Source organism: Chiroxiphia lanceolata, chromosome 22 (assembly GCF_009829145.1).
Source record: "Chiroxiphia lanceolata isolate bChiLan1 chromosome 22, bChiLan1.pri, whole genome shotgun sequence".
Lineage (NCBI taxonomy): Eukaryota > Metazoa > Chordata > Aves > Passeriformes > Pipridae > Chiroxiphia > Chiroxiphia lanceolata.
In genome coordinates, this window is record NC_045658.1 from 4,059,596 (window position 1) to 4,083,947 (window position 24,352).

The 24,352-nt window shown below is 42.8% G+C and overlaps 2 protein-coding genes and 1 long non-coding RNA gene across 13 annotated transcripts in view; 1 reads left to right on the forward strand and 2 right to left on the reverse strand.

The window, feature by feature from the left end:
* Window positions 1-15,946, reverse strand: part of KIF1B (kinesin family member 1B) — an 86,689-nt gene extending 70,743 nt beyond the window's left edge. For 4 of the 9 annotated variants that reach the window (XM_032708914.1, XM_032708916.1, XM_032708915.1 and 1 more), the window contains exons 1-2: window positions 15,692-15,919; window positions 10,474-10,655 (exon numbers count right to left, since the gene is read on the reverse strand). In XM_032708914.1, coding sequence (XP_032564805.1) covers window positions 10,474-10,579 — 106 coding nt within the window. In that variant the 5' untranslated portion in view covers window positions 10,580-10,655; window positions 15,692-15,919. Of the gene's footprint in view, window positions 1-10,473; window positions 10,656-15,691 lie in introns of all 9 variants that reach the window. The other 5 variants (XM_032708920.1, XM_032708919.1, XM_032708918.1 and 2 more) reach the window with 3 other exon arrangements.
* Window positions 15,947-16,177: 231 nt separating this feature from the next.
* LOC116797432 lies at window positions 16,178-23,529 on the forward strand. Its single transcript, XR_004360657.1, has 3 exons — window positions 16,178-18,072; window positions 19,127-21,926; window positions 22,570-23,529. It is a non-coding gene; the product is annotated as an uncharacterized LOC116797432 (long non-coding RNA).
* Window positions 20,432-24,352, reverse strand: part of UBE4B (ubiquitination factor E4B) — a 39,071-nt gene continuing 35,150 nt past the window's right edge. For all 3 annotated transcript variants that reach the window (XM_032708968.1, XM_032708969.1, XM_032708970.1), the window contains 3 exons: window positions 22,599-22,773; window positions 22,160-22,306; window positions 20,432-21,764 (listed from right to left, as the gene is read on the reverse strand). In XM_032708968.1, coding sequence (XP_032564859.1) covers window positions 21,706-21,764; window positions 22,160-22,306; window positions 22,599-22,773 — 381 coding nt within the window. In that variant the 3' untranslated portion in view covers window positions 20,432-21,705. The remainder of the gene's footprint in view (window positions 21,765-22,159; window positions 22,307-22,598; window positions 22,774-24,352) is intronic.

Below are 24,352 nucleotides of genomic sequence, written 5' to 3' on the forward strand. Positions count from 1 at the left end.
ATAAATTGGCAGAAATAAAAGCACCCTGTGTGAACAGCAGCTGATTTAATACCCACTGCCATCCCCACCCAGAGACACAGCTTGTATTTTAAAAGCTTATTTCTCCTTACAGTTACACAGGAAGCCTTGCAGAGCTGCTTCATGCCATCTAAAGTTCCTTTAAACAATAGTAATCTACATATTCTCTGGAGCTCAGACAACTTAAACACTTCTTTTTAGTTCTTCAGCTGTTTAAGTTTGATGGGGTTTTGATACCTGTAACTACAAATATGAGTTTTATATCTCACTGACCCAATGGTGAGGAAATGGACCGTTTTAAAACAAATTTCTTCACACCAAATAATCTAAAGTTTTTCAGCATAAGATCAAATAGTTTTACTAATTAGTCCTTGTACAGGACAAGTACATAGGAGGAGCAGCACAGCCTCATAAAAGGAGAAAGTAGGAGCACAATCAATGAAAATTATAATTTTAGATGTGCTATACCAACAGTAATAGAGCAAGCTCCACAAAACATGTGGATTTTAACTTAAACAGGCAACTCCATTTCTTGGCATTTTTACTGCTACAGTTCATCCCACTTGTTCCTTAATTAACATTTTATATACCATCCACCATCTGCTTTATCAGCTAGCACAAAAATAACAGACATTTTCAACCTTTCCAATCTATGAGCTCAAATTCACCTCTGGTTTTCAACTTTAGCAAAAACTGTACCAATCCTTGAAGAACCACTTCCCCACTGAAACAGTACCCATATATTTTGTAACATGTATTAGTTTGCATTCCTATTCTCATTTTGGACATTGAAATTTTTTGCCTTAGAATCCAATCCGGATTTTCTGAAGCTGAAATTCAAAAAGCACAGGTCAAATATGCACTTTATTTTACAATTATAACCAGAGCATGGAGCACAACTGAGAGCTGATGCAAAGTTAAAGTCTTCCAGGGTATTTCCAACTGGAAGCAGCAATCTCTGTCTTCTCACCCCTTCCTAAACACACACACAAACACATTCCCACTTCAAGCCTTCATTTCTGGACTTAACACTTCCATCCTCCATTAAAACTAACCAAGTAAACAGACAGTGGGAAGCCTACAGAGAGGAGGAAAAAAAAAAAACACAAAAGCAAGGAAACTTAGCCAAGATCAGCCCCCTCATTCCATTCCCATCTACTCAGCCACATAAATATTTTTGCAGGCACAAAGAATGACTAAAAGTGCTTCTTAACCACTCCAAACTCCTATCAGATTATGACACTGAATTTGCAGTCCAAGCCTGATCTGCTTTCATCCCAGTCAGCTCTGCTCCTCAGCAGTCACAAATTTGGCAGATTGGAAATTATCTGCAGTCCAGGATCTGGGGATCCATGCAATTCCTTCTAACAAGCTCTTGGAGCAGAGAGACAAAGCACACAAGAGGCAAGAGTTGAAATTATTCTCTTATCCCTCAGTGCATTTAAAGTCAAGTCACTTGACTGCCCAGCTCCGCCCCTGCCAGTGCCCAGAGTCAGATTGCAGGGCACTCTGCCATCAGACATGCCAGGCATTAGTCACCGTGGGCAGCTCCAGGAGAACTGCCTGCTGCAGTCTGCCCTTCACATAAACACCAGCAGACAGAATTAACTTGGGCTAAATCCTGGGATTAGCTGGTACACAGTCTGTGCTGGGAAGGGGGGGGGGGTGAGGAGACAAATAGACTGATTTTTTTAAATTAAAAAACCCAAAACAATCAATTGCCAATCAGAAATAGAACTCAATTATGATGGGAGTCAGGTATGGAACTGGAAAAACCGACCTTCCCGGATTTGTGCAACACAGCCCTGCTTTGTTGTGTACCTTTGCCATTCCCACACTGCTCCCACATCTGGCAGTGCTGAGGGCACAAAGCCTCTGCAATTTCTACATGTGAAATAAAATTAGATTTCATCTCAGGAAAAGAGGCTTCACAGCAGCCTCAACTATTCCCTCTGTGGCAGCATCAACCCACCCCAAACACACATTCCCAGCAAATGCCAACATCCAGAGATAACAGGTAGCAAGAAAGGCAATGTCCTGCCATTATTACTAAAGGAATAGGTAGAAATTTTAAAAAAAACCACATGCTGATCTAGACAGAACTTCTGGGGAAATAAATACCCAATAATTCATTTCTGAATTCAAACTCTATTGAATTCTCCAAACTCTACTTGAATCAATATAAGCAGTTGTTTTAGTTGATGATGCCTGAATAAACAATTCAACCAATATAAAAAATATGGGGTTTTCAGAACTGACCCCACAAGACCAAACTCACACTAAATACACGGTCTCCTAAAAAACACGGGTCTGGAAAATATATCTGCGCCATCTGTAGACTGGAATGACAACAATGGGAACATGTTCCTTACGGAGAGCAGGGTGGAGCAGGCATTCTTTATTTGCTGGAACGTGGATAACACCACAAAGACACGTTTAACACAGGCTCCTTCCCTGGGCATACGCTGCAATCAGATCTATGGCCAGAGTGCTTTTATAGGACAGACTTTCGGGGCTGTTATTACAAGAGATAAATGAAGGGAAATGGACACTTCCAGCCCGCGAAGCAGCGCTGGCTTTTCAAAGCATTGTTTGCATTTTTCAAATCATTAAAAGGGAAGGAAACCAAGCAGAAGCTAAGAACAGCTCATCTGGAATTCAACCGGATTCTCTCCCCGCTGTGGAATTTCAGCCCTGTACTGGGAGAAAGGTTGGCTGGGGGAGGGCCTGGGGCTCAGCAGCACCGGGGCAAGGCAAACGCTCGCTCACAGAAGCTGCTGGAAAAGCCGCTCTCATCCTCAGCTGCTCCTGCAGATCCCAGAGCTATAAATACCACCCCTACAGCTGGTGTTCTCGGAGATGCCAGCAGGCTCTGCACCAGGCAGGAGCCACTCCAACCACGCTGTTCTCCCTTCGCTGGAGAGTTGACCCAAAACCATTCCAGAGCTTCCACTGCCAGGGGGTTACCTGGGAATGTGCCCCTGCAGAAGGAGCACAGCAGGGCTGTGTAGCCGGGTGAGCGCTCAGGCTGAATTCTGTGCTCACATTTGCTGCTTCAGGGCAGGTAAAACAACATCTCCCTTCACCCCCTGCTTTGGTTTGACATCTCTCCAAGAGCCAAGGCCTCTCCAAAGACCATTTTGACCTTCAGACACAAGGCAGCACCACATTAAGAGAACACCACGGAGCACTGGAATCCTGGGGAATCAGTCCTTACGCATTTCAGTTCAGTCAGTTAAGACCATATCTAAAAAGATTTGTGTAGCAAAAATATCCAATTCCTGAAGTGCTTCCCATTAACAATTTGCATTCTCTCTACTTCCACTTGCATGCTCAAAGGTGGCAGGTTATTTAAGTATCTGATGAAAGGAATCCCCTCTGAAGGCCTAGTCCTGTGGCACCAGCTCTGAAGGGGCAGCATCTCACACGTGAACTCACCACTGACACAACTGTTCAGGTTCATCAGCAACATTATCCCTCTGCTATGGTTCCATTCTAACTCCAAACATAATGTAGTCCAACTGCATTTAACATCAGCTGGAACATCCCAGTCATCCCACAGTCTTGCTCCAGGCCCAGTATTTGCATCTCTAACATTTAAAGATCATTAAATGTTCATGTTCCCCCATCTCCCCAAAGTCATCTTCCAAAACAAATTTTCTTTTTTTTTTTTTTTTAACAGAGCTGAATTAACACTTCAAGCTATTTTTATACCGTCACGAGAAAGGCTTTAGAAGGCAAACCAAGCACTTAAGAAATTTCACATTTTTATTTCTTCTCCAAAGAAATATTCAGGACTTGTAGCAAAACACATGAGCTGTCCACATTGCAGGGCATTCAGAGACAGTGACTAAGACAAGCCACAGAAATCCCTAATGCTGCAAAACACAGAGAGCTCTAATGCTCATATTGGGAACAGCACAGTCACTACAAGAGTTTGGGCAACCTCTGCTATTGTGACCTCTTTGACTTGTCTTTCAAACCTCAGCCACAAGACCATTCATGCATCCTCCACGTGACACACTTTATCTCCCCATAAACAGCCTGTTTTGATAACACACCCACCATGAAAGCAGGGCACTATTATCATATTGGACAGGCATTCATTTAGGTTGCACCACTTACAAGGATTTATAAACCAGAAAAATCAGGGTAAGGGTTAAGTGACATTCCTGCATTGCTGTTTATTTGCCCAAGACAACCTCACCGTGCAAGACACAAGTAAAAAACACTAGAAACACTTAAAAGAAAGAAAAAAAAGCTGAATGCTTTAAGAACCAAAGCTTTCTTGGCAGGCACGAGTCATCAGAAATGGGGGATGCTTATTTTTTGAGATACCTAAAAATACTGTTTTCAGAAGACAGATTTAGAGTCAAGACTGAAATCTATGAAAATTAATCATCCCACTTTTCTGTACTTTCATTGAAAATGTCTCATCAGGACAGAAAACCAGTAAGTTTGTTAGGTAAGACAACTACAATGAGCTCTTTTGCTCACTTTTCCTACCTCAGTAGCCCATGCTATTTTTCTAACACATATAATTTATATATGTTCCTTTTCCAGGTTAAGTGAAGGTGGATCATCCACCTTGGTCAAAAATGGGTCAAATTGTGTCCCATCACTTTACTTTCTACATGTACTCAGTCATAAATAAAAGCCAGTTTCTTACAAGGACATTTTTCATCAGTAATTTAGACTAAATATTATTTCCATGAGACAAGTTCTTCCATGAAACTATCCAAACTCTGCTTAGAGAAAAACCCTCAAAGTTCTTATTTTCCTCAAGGCACACCCCCACCCCCCCCAGGGATTCTTTTTCATTCAGTGCCTCTTTAAGAAAAGAGTTAAAAATCGGACCAGAAAGAAAAATACCAGCAAACCATATTTTTTTCCCCTTGGGATAAAGCTTTTCTGAAAGAGGTTACTGCTTTTTAAAGCTACACAACAATGAGAAAGGCAAAATTTATCAATATTGCCTGTCAATGCAGACCAATAAAGAACTGGCTGAATTACTGATGAGGTTACCTTGCTCTATAAACCTTTCAATAGTTTTGACTTTTGTATTATATTTCAAATACCACTGGTTTAGACAAACATGCAATAAATCAAAAGCCTTTTAAGTTCAGTCCTGTTTTCCCATGCATTTTTAATTTGCTCCAGAATAATTGCATAAAGCAGGACACATCTTAAAAGGAAATAATAAAAAAAAAAAAACCAGAAAATTAACTTAGATTTCTCTACTGATTTTTTATTTATTTAAGCATTCAAGTTTAAACCAGAGGTTTATAAACCTCAGGAAGAAAAAAATAAACCAACCCTTTTACAAAAAATATTTTTTTTCCCCTTCAAACTCTCCAAATGAACTCCAAAATGCCTTCCCAAGTTTCTCTGATGCCAAGGATGCCTGGAGGAGAACCTGGCTGCCATATGTCCACAGCAGCAGCTGGGGCTATTGTTGCTGGCAGATGGGACCACTCCACTGGGCCTACTTTTATTAAACCTCCAGCACCTTCAGCAGCCACAAAAGAACCTTCCAGCATTCCTGACACGCAGAGACTATTACTGAGTGAAAATCCAAACTGCTCATTTTCCATCCTAACCCAAGGATCCAGCTGCACTCCCTCCTTCCAAGAGAACCTGGACTGGGCAGGTGCATTTCTGCACTAATATGGTTTATGGCAAACCAGAAAATACAATCATCTCACATGAACTATAGTTTGAGAACTTTGCTTTATTCCCTCACTGGCACACACAAGATGCTAAAACCTATTTTCATTCATCTATTCATTCATGCACATTTAATGTAACATCAATTGCATAGGACATATTCCAAGTAGGACACTTCCTTATTTCCCTGCTTCATTAGTTTAGTTTTCTACATACTTATTAGCTTTTTAAAAGCAGCAGCTAGCTGGGCTCTCTGCTAGTATGATTAATATCTAAATGCCATCTTGTAGTTACTGCCTTGAGCCTCGGCTTCGTCTTCATTTGTTTTTATTGATGCATTATTTATTTACAGACAGGATTATCAAAACACTTCCACACACCAAAAAAAAAACAAAAAAAAAAAACAACAAAACACAACAAAAACAAAAACAAAAAATCAAACCCTCAAACAAACAAAAAACAAGCCAGAAAAAGCACAATACTCAGGGAGTCTTTAGGCACAGAACAGCTTCGCTTTCCAGCTCAATAACCCAAGGCAGCAGCTGCCAACCTTGTTTATATTTGTTAAGTTTGAAAAGCCCAACAGGAATGAGCAGGAGAACTACTGACACACAAAACATTCTCAGATCTATAGCTCAGCTTTCACCCCAACTACTACACAGCAGAATCTTTCTCCCACTCACCACAAAAACAGCAATTAGTTAACTGGACAGGCAATAAGTAATTAATACCTTGTGGGGAAGGTGCATGGGTGGAAATCATTCTCAAGAAAAATGGGAAAAAGCAGGAGTTAAAGACAAAACATACTCATGCTGAAGACCATGATTCTAAACCAAACTGTTCTTGAACTATTAATTTTAAAAAGCTACGCGGGTGTTTGGCCAAGATAAATCACCTATTCAGTAATTTAAAGAACATCCTCTCAGAACAGAACCCCAAATGAAACCAAAGCATTTCAGTCAATTGAATCCACTTGCAGAGCAGGTACTTTTGAAAATAAACCTTATGTTTCTTAAGGTGGTTTCTAAGTGATAATTATACAAAAAGATGGCCTTTTCTTAAACTAATCCCACTCAGTTACTGGTTTGATACAGTTTTTTAGTCACTAATTTGATGGTGGCATTACCTCTTCTTTGGAAAGTATTTTGCATTCCCAGTTTAACTTAAATAGCAGAATTTTGCAGCTTCTAATTTCTCCTGTCTTTGAGAATTCCTCCATTAGCTTCTCTTCTCCCACCCCCACTTCTCCCATGTCCACTGAAGAACTCCTGGTAGCATCATTCCAACGGATCCCATCTGCAATTAGATCTGATCTGAGCAGCACAGGCCTCCTGCCAAATTCCAGCCCCTAAATGCAGTCAGCACATGTGACTCCAGCTGGGCTGCACAATCTCAGCTTTGCAACACAGATTTTGAAACATAAAGACTGGCAATTCTCTGGGTGCAAGGTGCTGCATTACAGATCAATGCCTTTGCAACCATAAAGGGGAAAAAAACATTACTTTTGTCATGTTGGAAGAGTAGACAAATATTGTGTTCCAAGTACTGGTTTCAAAATTGCCATATTTTGCCTCCTTCCAGCAGAAAAAGAGAAGTCCCAATTACTCCCAGGCAGTGTCCTTAAACATTATGGGTTAAAAGCCTTTGTAAGAACTCTCTTTTTCTGAGATTAAAGACATATATAGAACTGTATTCAGCTCCACTGTCATTTTTAAACACTGGAAATTATAAAGATGGAGACGTTGACTAAAAGCCTTGATCTCCTACGGGGAAATACCATTAAAGGTGGACAGGATAACAAGTAAATTCTGTAGGAGCCCACAACAAAATCGTGTTGTTTTGCTTGTAAGGCAAAGTTAAGCTGTGTAACAAAAGTGAGTGTAAGCTTTCCGAGCCAGGAGGATGTTTTGCTTTGCTGGCAAGAACACCGTGAATGACAGGCAAGCCCAAAAGCTGTAAACAGCCAAACTCACACAAAAACTGCCAAACAAAAGCAGCATGTCAGGCAACAACCCCCGTGGCATTCTGACTTCAAGAACATACTTTGTTATTATGGATGTCAAAAACCACTCCTTTTATTTAAAAATGATGTATAAATAGAGAACACCTGTGACACATTTCATTGTCTGTATCTTTGTACTGTTTCCTGAACAAAATCCTGAGCACTTTGCCTCAGTTTCACTCCAATGCTTTGGTCTCTGCCAACACATTTACAAAACTCAGACTTGGACAAAGTTTAAACTCAGGACCCACAAAGGATTTGTAGAATAGCTTGGCCAGTCAATACTCACAGAATTAAAGTTCAAGTAACAGCCAAAATCCCTTCTTAGCTATCAGACTTCACAGTGTCCCATCAATCCCGTATCACAATAGTCCATTAGGCTTTAATTCCAAGATAAGGGAACTTTAACAGCCTTGGAGGCCTAAAATAGTCACTACTCAGCATAGCACCAGCCTCTCAGATTTGCCTCCTGTCAACTTGATTAGTGCCCAAATGACAAAATAACCTTTTCAGGGGCAAGATATCTGAGCCTCCATCATTTTGTCAGCACATCCGAAGGTATGAAGCAGGAACCCAGTCTACAATTACTACTGAATTCCCTATATTTTCAAATTGCTTCATCAGATATGAGTCTCAGATACACTAATGTCCCTTTATGTGCTCAGCTTTTGGTCATCAAGTTCAGACCTTAATCACGAGGAGTTCAACAACACAACTGTGAGGTTGCAAAAAACCGAGGACCGTGAAAACGAAAGAATTTTTGGCAGAAATAGCAACAGCACTTGTGCCCCCAAATCTTCCACGTAGCCTAAAAGCTTACCAGGAGAATTTCAGCTTGAAGTTATATGTGTCAGACAACTTTGTTGGGAAGAAATCTTTGAAGCAAAGATTTCTGCTCAGGTTTTTTTTCCCCACCAAACAATGCCTTAATTCATATCCTTTATCATACAATCCTCTTCTGCTCAAACTACTCCTCTGTCTATTGCTTTCTTGGGTTTCTCCTCTAAGAGGGAAATACAGGTAAAAAATACCCCCCAGACTGCAACAAGGTGTAACTATTGCAATTGGTGATTCCTTTCCCACAGCCTGTAATGGCTCCAGTGACTTCAACCTGACCATCTGTCACATCAGCCAGTCTGTGTCACAGCCACAGGGCTCAAATAGGCTGCAGATCAGAACATTCCCAGAGCCCAAAACAGATCCAAAACTGCAAAGAAACTGCCAACTAGGTAAATCAGGAAGTACTTTTCTCCTTTTGAAAGCTGATGCATTTCCCTGGAAATGTGTCATTGTGGTGCAGCTCTAGGATCCAGAAGCAGAACCAGTGTTTGGTCTAGCCACATCTCAAACTCAGACAAACAAATTGCCAGAGATTGACTTGTCACCCTTGTTGTTCCACCACAAACAAGGTGTTTCCACGGGCTCCTGGAATTCAAACACCTCAAGCACCTAAAATGATTGCTGTGATGACTGCAGCAAGAAAAGCTCTTACAGAGGTGCTGCTGGAGCCCAGAGCTGGTGGCATTTCCATAACAAATGGCCTCTGATGGAGTCTGCAGTTCCCCCATTCTACACTGGGATCCAATCGTGGGATACAGGCACCTGTTCAATGTGAGGTGACTTCAAACATCCCCCTCCCACCCCTATTTTACAACAAAACTCTGAAATCCAACCTCAGAAAAGTTTCTTCAGGTAGTATTTCACATAAGGTCTGAAGATAAGAGTTTATTGCACTAAAAAACAAGCTGTCTTCTGTATGACACCTGTTTTCCAATGAAATCATAAACACTGTATATAATTTAAGTGATCACAACCAGGACTTAAAATGCCATGGCAGAAGCAGGCTGAGGTACAACCTTGGCTAAAAAAACAGGGAGAGGCCTGTGTGAAACCTCCTTTGTGTTACCAGGCAGGAGTAAATAATCCAGTAATCAGAGAGCAAAATAACTCAGTGCTCTTGGAGTGCTGCTTCCTACAGCTGCAGACAAGATGACTCTACTTGATTACCCAACAATGACAAACTCCCCCAAGAAGAGCAGTAGAGAGGTAGAGCTGTTGGGCTGCACATGAGGAACAGTAAATGCTGTCAATACTGCCCTGACTTCAACTATGTAAATACAACCAACCAAACAACAAAACAGGTGTGCCCGTACTCAGTTTCCCACAGAAGAGTCTTCCCCTCCAAATTAGACCCACAATAATTATTTAAGAAGCCTAACACTTCTAATTGGTTAGGAAAGAAGATGAGTTTCTGTAGTCTGTTATTTTGCTGTCATTTAGACACCTACTCTGGAAAGCATAAAACTTGATATCCTTCTCCCCTCAGCTTTCTCACCCAAATTATGTTCATAATCAAAGGCACAGACTGCAGAATAAGCACACCAAGCACAATAAAGCACAAGACCCAAGCAGGACTTACACCACAATTATCATGTGGTGCTCTGCAATGTATCCCTGTATCTGTCAGTCCACATGATATTCCCACACACTGAAGTCAACAAAAAGGTTTTCACTTCAGTATTCTAATATTTCTGTAGAATTTCCAGCTCACCACAAGCAAACACCATAAATAACAGCATCAAAATCACGATATTCACGATTTAGACTTTCTAGTCAAATTCAGAGACAATCCAATTTGTAAGGACAACCTCAGAAAAGCAGAATCCCCAAAAGATTAACTCCAGATGATACAGTGCCCACAGTACTCGGCCTGACAGAAAGAAAAGAATCATGCAGGAAACGTGGGGAGAAAGAAAGACTCCCTTGGAAGATTCAAACAAACTTACTGGTTGAATTGCCTTGCATCTGGATGATACATTTGGACTCCTTGCTGGTTTCCCGGGAGTTGAAGGGCCGGACCCGGACAGCCACCTTCACCGAGGCCCCCGACATCCTGGCTGCTTGAGGTACAGTCAGGGGACTGAAAGTGGGCAACAGCCTTTCAAGTTATCCTTCTTGTTGGTGTTTTCTAGGGAGAAAAACATCATTTAGTTATTTACGGCTGTTGCATTCAAGATGTTGATTAAATGAGGAAAGTTCTAAGTTATTTGGTAGCTTCAGTTTCTGCTCCGCGATCGCCCTCCCTGACCCCCCCCCCCCCCAAAAGGTGTCACCTCAAAGCCAGAACTGGAAACACAACCATCAGCACCTCCTCACTGTCCCCCCAGTCAAAAGTTTCTGCCACCTGAGGCAGTTCTTTTCAAGTGTACAAATATTTGTTTTCAATACTTGGTTTTCTTCCCAGAAAGTAGGGATGCCAACACCAAAATAAAGATCTGGTTGCAACATATGTGAGGCTTAACCTAACAAAGATAATTTTAGAAGTAAAGGCGCAGCTACTTGGATTTCAGCAGGAGGCAGGGACCATATACCCCATACCCAGGTTCCCTGGCTGCCCAGTGCATTAGCAACAACATTCAAACTGCCACAAGGGCCATGGGCCATATCACACTGCCTTTCAATGCCTATGACTCCAGAGAAAAGGGTGTACCCTTAAAGAACCCTTTGCAGTCCTGGGAAAGTCCTCTTCTCAAAGGAAATAACAACTCAACAACTACTTGTCTATCTACTGATTAAAGGACACGCTGTAAGGAAGAAGAGGAATCAAGAATTATTGCCTTTGGGGTAAATATTACTCTCCATCTTCAGACAAATGTCCACCATTAAATTCATCTTCATTATCAAAATCCTTGTTCTAATCCCACCACATCCAAATGATGGAGCACTTTGGTTGCATGAAACTATCCCTGATAGCCACTACTCAAACTTTAAGGCCCAGAACCATTCAAACACAGGGTTAATAAAGATTGATTTGGTTGTATTTTCCTCGACCAGCCTCTTCCATCAGAAGAAAGTTTTTCAGTCAGTCAACAACTCAGAAGTTTCACTTACTGCCACAGGATGTTGTGATTACTAAAGTGAAACTGCCTCAAAAAGCAGGAAGGTAGATTCAGAGAAAGTCATCAAGGCCTACTAGAAAGCTGCTCCCCTTGGCTAGGAAAGCCTCCATGGCACAGACACAACCTGGAAGACTACAGTGAGGAAACACAATCCCATTGTTGGTTTACCCTTATATTCTAAATATCTGCTATGGGCACTGCTGAAGACAGGACTCAGGGCTGGGTGAATCCTTGCTCTGGCTCAATGCAGTCACTTCTGTCTGGAACCTGAGTCACCAGGGGTAGAACTCGACCCTGCACATGTGGCCCAGAAATCCTGACATCTCCTTTTCTGCTTATCCATGCACCACATATCCAGTGGACTGCCCACTTCAGGGTTGTGATCACAGTGCCACAGAAGTACAAAACTTACCAGAAGATCTAAAGTGGAAGCATTTCAGCTCTAAAGTAGGTTCTACAGCTGGTAAAAATACTCATATGTGCTTAATTCAAGTTATGACACATCTTCACACAGCACAAGAAGTTTTTAATAAAATTGCTTTACTTCATTAATGCCATCACATGGTGAAGGGAGAAATTAAATTACTCCAGCAAGTAGGAGTAATTTAAAGCATTCTTTATTTCAGGAGGTACCTGAGGTATCTCACCAGACTAGAAGAATGTCTTTAGGAGCAAGCCAAGTGAATCTCAAAGTCAGCAGTACAGTAAACTGGTAGAACAATGATTAATGAGGCAGACACACAGTCAGCTTTGGGTTGGGATGGAATTTTAAGAAGTTTCACTGAAAAAACTAAACACAGAACAGAGCAGAGAATGAATCCCCAGGGTGCTCAAAGATTCCAGGCTGTTTTGGAGCACTGCTCCATTCCCTCTGCTCCGAGGTTCCTTTCATGTATAACAAAGTACCAAAGTTGCAGCTCCATTATAAACTTTCCTCTGGAATATCCCCTGCGTGGATTTTCGCCCTCCCTCCCTAAGAGGACCCTTGCATAAGTACCTGTGCCCTCACACCAAAGCCAAGTGACAGGGCTAATCCTGACACAACCCAGAGCTATTATCCAACTGACCCTGGACACTGCTGCTGGACACAGGAATGTTACTGTACATGGCCACTCAGCATCCTGTTTCCGAAATACAATTTCAAAAATCGAGTGCAAAATGTCCTTTTTTATCAAGTTCACGGTGACACAATTTACTTTAACCAACGTGTTCTTATAATATTGTTTATGAGATGCAGGGATTGTTTCCCCTCCTTAATGCAGAGTCCCACGAAGACTTTTTTTCTGATGTTTTCACAGAACTACCCCTCAGAACACTGCAGGAACTTCTGCAGACAACTAGTGCATCTAGGAAACTGCCAAACAGAGGGTGGGAATCAAAGAATCGTCTGCTTTAAAATATATGTTCTCAAGTACCTCTGAACATCATATTCACAATAAGAAAGCATGAAAATCACACCTCCAGAGCCTCCATATGCACCAGCTAAATGACAGCCTTGTTTGAAACGTGGCTGTGAAGAAATTCTCACAGAACAGGTCACAAAATCACCTACAACCCCATGAAAATTTAACTGCTAGCCTTCTGCAATCACCAGCTTTTCCCAACTCTAACTTTTGTGCTGATGGAAAATTAAAGTGGTATAATTTTAAATCTCATTTCTTCTCAACTCTGCTGTTTCTCATAGCTGAAGTGAGCAAAATGCCTACTTGTAGTTGCAAATGGATTTCAGATGTTATGAAGACCAGCTCACTATGCAAAGTTTAATTTTCATTAATAAGAAAATTCACCAAAACCATTATATTTTGCCAAGCTTCCCATACATTTAAGCTGTCAGGGGTTTGAGGGTTTTTTCCACTTAACAGCAACTTTAAGTGGTTGTAATGGTTTATAAAGGCAGCATTGCCCTCATCGTACAGATTGACAAAATAAGGCAAAATGAGCCCAAGTTGCAGAGCATCACAGACAATAAATTGCAACTGGTTTTTCGAGGTTCACAGTTCCCAGTAGTATCACTTCCCTACTACAAAATGCTGACTACAGAGCGGAGACACAACTTGAAAAAGAGCAAACTAAAATATGCAGTTCAGTCTGTGGCACAGATTTAGAAGAACAATATTCATAAAAGGCAGCTTTTTTTTTTTTTTTTTTTTTTTTAAATGTTCATTACAGGCTCAGAAGGCTGCCATCCATGCTGGAATGAATCATTCCCCTAATGTCTTGGAAAGAGTCTGTGAGCTGTGTCTCTTTTAATGTTCTGTCTGTACGAATCCAATCAGGAACCAGGCAGGGAATTGCCTGCGTAGGGAAGGCTCTGACGTGATACTCCACTGGCTCCAAAACAGGTGGCAGATGATATTCGAGGTGTTTAGGGAGCTCCATCAGCACAAAAGCAAATCCTACACTCTGGTTTCACACTTATTTTAAACTGTGATTAAAAGATATCCACCCTGCAAATCACACAGTGAGATTTTAATATTAATGTGTGTCATTAAACAAATCATTTAAGTATCTTGTCTGTTTACTGGTATTCGAGCTGACAAACCTAATTATGTTGATCAATCACCCTTCACAGGCTCAACTAGATTTGGACTTTCACACAAATATTTGAAGAAACATTAAGACTTGGATCCTTGGATGTATTTGAAAGTTTTGGCAAACCAGTTTTTCTGCAATGTCAAAATACAAACATATTGCCTTTTTTTTTTTTGAAGTAAAGTTACAAGCTGAGTAGGGATTTAAAGTCAAATTATTATTTATATGTTCAGAGAAGTTTGCTTTTGCAACCACTTTGAGCTTGTTGTCATGTTCAGAATCTGTACCTCTACACTCAAATAAAAATAAAAAAACCCACTATATATCACAAATGAAGAAGAATCACTTTTATCTAAGATAACCAGCCACTGTGTCATATTTGCACAGGGTTTGCCTACCAGAGAACATGCTGACTTTTAAATAAAAAAACTGCTTAACTTAATCAGTACAACAGCTCTAAAGAAATAAACTGAGCCTGGGGATTAGTATGTGGAAAGTTAGCAAAACAGCTGTTCAGGGCAGCAGAGGTTTAGGAACAAGAGGTCCAGAGCCAAGCCAATTTTAGGTCCTGCTCTGAGGCTCAGTGATGACACTGTGATCCCTGAGCTGAACTCACACCACGCTCTGCTATCTTTGGACCAGGTGAAGATGCCAGACCAAACTGTGCTGCAGAACTTGGCGATGCCCCGAAACCCGATCACATGAACACATGGCTATTTACCAACACACCGACACCGCATTGTGCAACAGCAGAAAGAACTGAGCTAAGGCGGCGCTGGAAGTGAGGAGAAACATCCTTTTAAATCTGGTACGAACGCATTTTTTCCATTCCGGAAAATAGCTGTAAATCCATCACCCGCTTCTGGCGAGTTCTCCGCCCTGAACCGAACACCCGCGTTCTGCCAACGACCCCAAATCCGCCAGGCCTGTCATCCATCCATCCCTCCATCCCTCCATCCATCCCTCCCTCCATTCTCCTGCCTCCCCGCGCTCCCGGGATTGTCGGCTCATCATCCCAACATGGCTGCCTCGGGAACTGTGCCGTGCCCAGCCCGGCCACGGACCCGCCGCTCGCAGGGCCGCAAAAAACCGGCCTGGAAAACACCGGCCCTGCACATTCCCGCACCTCCAGCTGGAGGAAGGGCTGTGCCTCCCCCTCCCTGCACCGGCGACTGTCGCCTCCGCCTCATCCCAGCTGGAAACGGGGGGAAAAAGGACGGCGGAACGCGGCACGGCGGGAGGGATCGGCCGAGGGAAAGGCCGGGGAGCGGCCGCCCGGGGGAAAAGGAAGGAAAGGGAGGGAAGGGAGGGAAAGAAGGAAGCGTCCCGGGGGATGGAGATGCGTCGGGCAGATGACAAGGCCGAGCGGGGCCCCACGCCCTTGCGTCGCTGCCCTGACAGCTCCGCATCCATCCATCCACCCATCCCTCCATCCATCCATCCACCCTTCCCCCGCTCCCCGCTCCATCCCTCCGCGGGGCCCCACAGCTGCGTACGGCGGCCCCGCCGCCTCCCCCTCCGCATTACGGCATCGCCCACCCCCTCCCCGCTCCGGCCCCCGCGCCCCCCTCACCTGGCGCGGGGTGTCCGCGGGAGACGCGGGCGGTGCGGGGTCAGCAGCCGGCGCGGCAGCGCAGCGACAAAAACCCGGCCATCCCCATAGTCGCCTCCACCGAGGCCGGGAGACCCCCCCCGCCGCCGGGAAAGGGAGCGGGAAGGGCGAGGGAGGGAAAGAGGGAGGGGAGAAAGGGGAGGAGGGAGAACGAAGCCGCGCCGGGAGGAACGGGCGCCGCGCTCGTCTCAGCGCCGCTCCCGCACTGAGGGGCCGTGGACTGCGCGCCCGCCCCGCGGGGGGGTGACGCCCGCTCCGCCAATCACCGCCCGCCGCCCCGCCCACCTCGCCGCAACCCACCAATAGTACGGCGAGAAGCCGGCGACAGCCCGCCCCCCACATTGTCAATCACAGCCTGACAGCGCCGCGCCTCAATCACGGCCCGACCGCAGCGGCACCGCCCTCCCAGCAGATCCCTCCGCGCCCCTCCCCCGGACGCTGCACCGCCCCGCCGCGGTGTGTCCCTGCGCGCGTGAGGGGGACGCGCGGCGTTCCCAGAGATGCGAGGGGAAGCGGGCGCTTCTAGCTAAAAAAAGCAGGGATACGGTGTAATGTGTGGAGAAACGGGCACTTGTGGCTGAAAAAAAGCAGGGATACGGTGTGATGCGAGCGCTGGTTGGCGCCTCCGGCTCGAGGGCCCGAAGTGGGTGGGCGCTGCAGAAACGCGGGGTCTGAGGGAGCGAATTCCCCAGCTCCCGAATTCAGTGCGGTTCAGTGGAATTTGGAGCCCTAAACTAGGCCTAAGGCTTGTAGCTCTGAGGGGAGGGATTAATTATCCCCTGCCCTCCCCTTCAAAACGTTTTTTTTGAGCAGCCTGGATTATATTTGTAGAGCTCCTAATGTATTTTTAAGTAAAGATTACATTTAGTCAGTAGCGCTGTCTTAGCTCTCGTACTTGCAATAATTTCATGCATATTCTCATAGTAAATTTTTATTTCTGTGGCAATTATTAGCTGTAAAGTTCCTCCATTCCAGTAGCACTTTGATAATTTCTCCTGTTAGAAATAGGCTTAAGTATTTAAGCATTTTGAAAAAAATAACATCATATGAAATACCTTAATTACATATTTTTCATGTATCATCACGTACGAAATGGATTTAAGCTGTGGAGAACATTCAGGACCTGGGATTTGTGGTTTCAGAACAAGGTTTATTTTTGTTCACAGGCTCCTGGCTATTTGCTGTGTTAATCTACACTGTGTCCCTTAAATTTCAGATTTTTGGGAGAATGAGTTGTTACTTTGTTTGGTGAAAAGTGACTGTTTCCCCTCGCCAGCCTCATCTGCAGTTATGCCAACAAATGCAGAAGCCAAACAATCCAGGGCTGAACAGGGGTTTTAGGGAACTATTGCCACAGAACCAACAAATCAAAAATAGGTGGCTTTCCTCTGTCCTAGAAAATACCATTATTTGAACTTTGGAATGCTTCCTACGGAGAGAGCAGATGATTTAATGGTGTTTTTAAAGTGGTGTAACTGTGCTAACTTCTACCTGGGGCCGTGCAGAATTAGGTCAGCTATATATTCCCTGGGGAAAAAAAAAAAAAGGCAAAAACTCCTCAAAAAAACCCCCAAACCTGTTTTAAAACCCCCTGCAAACTGTTCAAATACTGGGTGTGTGCTGTAACCCTCCGTGGCAACAGACACTGTGATTCATTTTCCTTCAGCAAAGTTTGTGTAGTGTCTCCTAGGAACAGCAGTTCCTGCATCAGTCTCATGCCCAAGTTTGGGGAGGGCTCACCCAGAACAGCTCCAGGACGTTAATTCAGTTACTTGATCACAGGGGCTCGAAAAATCTGCCAGAAACAGTCAGAGAAAATCAAGTTACACGTTGGGAAACAGCAAAGGGCAGGACGTGCTGTGTGGCATCTGGGAGGTCACTCACTGTGAAGGGAGATGAGGAAAATGCCTCTTAAATATTCAAGTACAGAGTATAAAGGTGGTCAAGTATTTCTCTAACTGGCTGTGATGCCTTTTTAATTATTGAATTCAGCATTTTAGCTCAATTTAATCAGAATGGCCTTCTCAATATCGTTTTTGAAAATCAGGTGTCCTTGGGTAATTTAGAATTATCAAAAAATGTACTTAAGTGGAACTCTACTGCATTGTTTTGTGAATCCTGTTTAAAAGTTCTTTCCTTACAGGAAAGGGGCCATTCTTACTCCTTTTATGTTTCTGACACCACCACACAACCCTGAAAGGAGCAGAAACATCCAATTCCCTGTAAGCACATGTGTGCTTAAATCTAGAATTTAAGATACTCCTTTTCAAGACAAGTCACACAACGAAGGCCCCCAGCCCAAGAAGAGTGTTCTTGAGCATTATTATTCCAGAAAAATGAAAGTAAGTAGTAATTTCTTGCATTTATTAGTACAAAGAAATATAGTTGATTACTCAAATGCTACCTAAGACAGGGAAGCTGTTTAAATACAGGCAAGAGGGGAGGTTTAAGTGATAAGGAAAAGAGAGCTACACTGTAGAGCAAGGCTCCTGGGGGCTGGTAGAGTAAATCTGTTGCTGGCTGACAGCAGGGTTGTCATCCTGCTATTAAACAGCATTAGCTGTCCTTGCTGCCAGCAGGGGAGAGTTGACAGAGATGTAAATTGTGCCCTTACATAAGTATAAATTGTGATATAATAGAATCAATTGTGCTGAACTGGATTGCTGTAACATCAGCACTTGCCCCAGGAATTTTTCTAGTCTGGAGCTGGAGCACAAGTAGAGACCAGTGATAAGATCTTACATTGAAATTTCCCAAGAAAAGCCCATTTTGCAACATTTGTATAATGTTACCCGTTCCTGGGAGGAGCCATTCCCAGCTCAGATATTTACATTCTGCAGATACACAGCAGTGTCAAATGGAACTCGACCATTGATGGTTTCTGTGATCTCTAACACAAAGTCTCTGTATTGTAGTGAGGTTACAGTTGGATTCAAGAAGGGAAATGACATGTTAATGGGGAAGGGAAATCACAAAAAACTGCAGGTAGCATTAAATTAATTAAACTAAGAATTGTCCCACAACTGATAGGCTTTTGTGGGAGATTTATTTTTAATCCAGTGTCAGCTTTGCTTTTCAGTTCCTCAAATGTCCACCGAAAGAGAAGGGTTTGGTTCACTTTTGTGCCTGGACAGCAATAGAAGGGCACTTCCAGCTGCTCCTGTTAAAGTACATTCCATTATTCTGCCCAAGAGAGCTGAATTTGGGAAAGCACTTGTCTGAGCTCACACCTTCGAAATACTCGATACTAGTTCTCCAGATAAAATTGTTTGGGCCACTTATTTCAAGCCTTTGTGTCTTGTGCAATATCTGCATTGACATATTTTCAAATGATAGATGTGTGCCATAATTAGACAAAACATTCCAGTAATGCACTTTGCTATTTATACTCCTCAGGTCAGAGCCTGACACAACGGCAGAACAAATTCAGATTCTGAAGGGCATTGTCTTGGTTAATACATCCCACAGCAAAGGTAAATATTTCTACTTCCTCCTGTCAAAAAATAAAAACATAGAATTTTCATTTTATTGAAAACAGCTACCCATACAGAATCCCTGGTAAAACATTTAAATTCACAAACTTCTTTGGTATTGGTTACAACATTTCAAATGTAAAATATCAGCAGCAGACCTCCAGCCCTGTACAGGCTACACTAAAGCAACCAGCTGGTTTTAATTTAAGCCTGGATTATTTCTGCTTGTGCTCTTCTCATTTTATTAGACTGCTCCTTATTCACCAAAGGTGCTGGTGTGTCTAATTTGTAATAGCTGGAGAAAATTAGAGAAAAAAAACATTTCTTCCATCTTTCCAACACATTCACAGTCTGTCAATAAAAGTAATATATATTAACATGCAGGAAAAAAGCCATAATATGAAACCATAGCAATTCAATCATTCTCCAATAAATACAAATATACACCGTGGACAGTTGTCCTCCACCAAACAAAGTAAAAATTTTGGGATGTTTCTAGAGATTTCTTTCAATAATCCTTAATAAAGAGGGGACAGTGAAACATGTAAGAGTTTTTCTTTCTATAGAAAGAAATTCCCTCTTCACCAAGGAAGAGCTCACAGCTCACCAAACCCACAATAGAGCAGACTCCAGGCTGGGTTTGGGTGCTGAGGGACAGCCTGCAGGTAAAAGCAGAGCAGGCTTTGTTCTGTGACTTCTGAAGAGGGAAAAGAAGAGGATTTGAGTTTGTGGAAGGAGTGAAGGTTGTAATTATAAAACTGTTCCAGCAGTCCAGGCAGACACAAGCTTTGGAATCTTCCTCCCGTGGAGAAAAGAAACACACGTTCACACTCTGCAAGGGGAAGCACCGCTGAAAAAAACCCCCACAATCAATCAAACAAAAAAACCCCAACACCTCCCCCCCACTATATCTTCACATTTAATAATTTAGAGTTAATTGCACAGCTCAGAGGTGAACCCTGGATTATATATAACCTGTCCCAAAGTCCCCCTGGAGCTGTCAGCAGCTGTCCCGGCGCTATGAATAGGTGTTCGGTGTCACCTGCTGGGAACATTCCTGACTTCAAAGTATTGCTGATATCTGTGTGCACAGACATTTTACACAGAATCTACTAAGTTATCTCCAACCCTAAACCATATCAGCAAACCTGAACAAAGCCACCCAACCATCTGTACTTTTTATATTTTCACCCACACGCTTCCAAAGAAAGACCCAGGAAACATCCTGTGCGAGTGTGTATCATTTATTGTAGTTCAAGAGAGTCAGGAATTGAACAGAAGACACGGCGAAAAAACAAACAAAAGAAAAAACAACCTGTTTTCTCAGACTTAATTTTAAAACACTGTGGTTTCAAATCCTTTTTAAAAAGGAAATTCAAGTATCATATGCAGGGGGCAGTAATACAAAAATGTCTGTGAATATTTTTTTTTTTCATTTTTTTTTTTAAAAACGTAATTCTACATTTCCTGCACCCTTTCTGCTTTGGTAAGGCCAAGCCATGGATACAAATTGGTAGCAACATAAAAAAAAATGACCCCCTGCCCCAAACTGCAGCCTCCAAGGATAAAAGTATCTGCTCTCTGTGGACAAGCTCGAATGGCTCAGAACTGTCAGTTAGCATATATCATATCTGCAGCATTGAAAGAATGTATTTCTTTTGTTTAAAAGTCACTGAAATCCTGGTATTCCCAAGCATCTCATTCATGGCAGCTGTTTTAACATATTTCTATCTCGAGGCTTTTCACAAATACCAGAGTGTCTTGATCAACGTAAAGGAAAGAGACATTTCAAGGAATGGAAATTAAAATCCGTGTGTGAAGTCTTTGCCTTTTTGAAATTATCCTTGTGTCTAATACCAATTAAAACCCAAATAGGCAGATGTGTGTAATATAAAAATAGGATCCCAAGATGAACACTTTGTTGCAGGCACAGTTATCGCACAGAATATGTTCTTTTGAGGGCAGGGGAATGATTCTGATTTTCACAAGGTTCATTGGGGGGTTTTTTTGCATTACAAAAAAAAAAAAGAGAAAAAAAAAAAAGAGACAGCAGTGCAGGTTTGATGGGTGGAACAGAAAGAAGGGAGGGAAAGAGGAAAAAGTTACTTTAGCAGCAAAATGTCCAAGGTTCTAACCACAATCAAATTAACGGATATCTGGCGGTAAAAAACAAGGTTGAAGGGATGCTGCCCTGATCCATTCGTCTTTGCTAAAATAATTCAGCTGTAAAAACTCCAAAATGTGACATATTGAAGGACAGTTTTGTAACATAAGCAACTTCCTAGCTTGTCCTCCATGTTATTGACCATCGTTACCACTTAAATATATGTACAAGAATTAAGCTGCTTTTCTCCTCGGCCACATGCTCCTGGTCACTACTGAAGTCAGTGCCGTGGGCGTGCTAATCCCATAACAGCTTCCAAGTGTTTCTGCTCCACTACTGCCACAACAGCCCACGCCCTGCTCTCCCCACTGCTGTTGGTGGGCACTGCAAGGGAGTTCCTAATGGTCATTCTGCTTGTCTCTCATCCAGGCTTGGATTTGCTCCTTAAGTTCTGGCACTGATAGGGTAAAAAAAAAAGAAAAAAGAATGATTAAATTACTTAGTAATACAACTACAAGAGAGCTCCTCATGACCAATGGAGATTTCTTCTCTAGTGACCTGATCAGGACTATCTACTACTGTTGTCTTCTCCCTGAATGCAGTTTCTGCACAGCTTTGGGTAAGTGAATGATTCATTTACATATAATAACATTTCTCACCCAGTAGTTATGAAGGGCTGTGAGGGTTTTTCCTATCCATAAAAAAAGGGAAAGCAGAAGGAATGAACTTTTCTGTGCAAGCTGAGATGAAAGAACTGTTGCCTCTACTGAGGCCTCACCACTGTCCTCTGAAAGCACAGACCTGCCCACAAAGTGCTTCCCCCAGCCCACAGTTCCAGCTGCTCCACAGTACCTGGTTCCAGCATGTTTTCCGTCAGCGTCTGACGATTGAAGGGATCAGTGGATGAGTTCAACAGGTGCCTCAGGATGATCGACCTGTCCATGATAGTTCCGGATGGCAGCCTCACAGGGTCAGTCATCAGGGTGTCCATGAGCGGATCTGAGGGCACAGGTGCCTCCTCATTAGCTATTTTCACCTGATTTTCAGATTTGGGTGGGGGTTTTTTTACTGTTTTCAAGTACATGTAAGCAAAGTATGGCTAGGACTGGACAATCCCAGGGAAAAACAAAGGAAGAACTCTTAGCTCTCTCTATTTACTTACCTATTTAGCTGATACAGGGCAGGATGCAAGGCTTCATAAATAATACCTAAGTTTCTATTAACATTTAGAACTGAAGTAACAAACCAAATCCCTCTTCCAGACAGTCACTATTTAGGAAACTCCACTTGCCTCTGAATTCATCCGGAGCATCGCTGTAATCAATCTCTGCACGGGCGTTCTTGGCAACAATTTCCTCCACTTTCTCTGCCAGCAGTTTGAATTTCTCTATTGCTATGGTGGACTTGATTCCAGCCTTTCTCATCTTGGAGATAACCTCCTCAAAGAGCTCTTTACTGTAGGACCTCTACAAGCAAAGCACAAAAAGACAACTTTGCTGAGTCGTAGGATCCTCGCCTGCCATAAAAATGCTAAAGATATTTTAATGCACTTTTAAAACTGCAGAAGAAGGGATCAATGAAACCTCAAGCTTACATCAGACTCAAAAGCAGTATGTGGTAACATTTCATCTAGCACCAAAAGGTCAACTTTGGGGTAGACTTATGATTCTTTTTTTTAATAGTCATCACCACAGTAGGACTGTTCAGGACCAAAAAAAGGCAACATCACCTAAAGAAAATGAGGAAGACACTCAGAGAGACTGACTATGATTATCAGGATTGTTCCTCACACAAAACATCTGTCTTGCCACTCTCCTGTCTGTATTACTGTTTTCACAAGTCTTGGCTGAAAATATAGCACAAAATGAATTTATTTTTTTAATTTCTTAATTTCTCTGTTAATGAGCAAGGCAGTACTGGGAAAGAAGTGATTCTTTCTCCTAATCCAAACAAGAACCAACAGAAAAGCCACCCCATGATGTTGCAAAAATAGTAAGGCAGCTCAGAGGGAGCGAATGCTGGAGATTTGCCAACCGGTGCAGTAGGAATATCCAGAGAGACCAAATGCATATCCTGTAGTTCCCACAAAGCAAGCATTGCTCTCATGTGAAAAACCAAGCTAGGGAAGGACTTTTGTAGCTGCTTCTGTTCTACAGACACCGTTTCCTTTTAACTTCACAGTGCCGTGTTTTGACGTAAACCTTTTAATAAAAAAACACCATTTACACTGCAGTGCAAGGTTGAATTACATGACAAAACAAAACACAGTGAGTCTCGCAGATTTCTGTTTCCCTTGGGATTTTTGAAGTGTTCAACACAGCCTCACTCCTTTCATCTCCACCACATGGCACCAAGCAATGCCATTCAGCACTCGGGACACACAGTGCCCACCCAAACTCCCTTCTAGTGCAGAGAGAAGGGAGCTGTGGCAACATGCCCAGGGCTGTAGAAACGTTTGCAGATTCCCTCTCCAACGTGCTGGGATTTGCAAATGGGACAGGGCTCAAAATGCTTTAGAGAGACCCTGCCATGATCAAGCAACTTTTTGTTTGTTTTGTTTTGTTCTCCCAATCCCAGCAGCCATTAACCAGCCACACATTTCCTTGGTGGTTCTTTCCTGTCACTGACAGTTTCCAAGATACTGGTCACTCCCCCCACTCCTTTTTTATGAAGGGCCACTTTGTTAATGGAGTTTTTTTCCAGTTCCCACACCCCGCAGCCTTCTTTTTTTTGAGCCCCTACATCAGTGTGTGTGTTTGCTGTGGCTGCCATGGATGAATGATGGATAACATCTTCACTTTCTCATATACTGACCAGCATCAAAATGCACAGAATGCTCGTTATACACATGCAGATGCATAAGAGCTGTTTCAGAAGTTGTCCTGATATTATCTGCAATTATCAGAACTTAAATAATTACAGAAAAACGATCTTGAGTTACCCCAGTACTGCTGCTCACTAGACATGCAAGCACAGCCTCCTGTGCTGTAAACTCTTCCTCTAGAGCTTCAAGTAGCCACTGAGAACACTTTTCCCCCCTCTGTA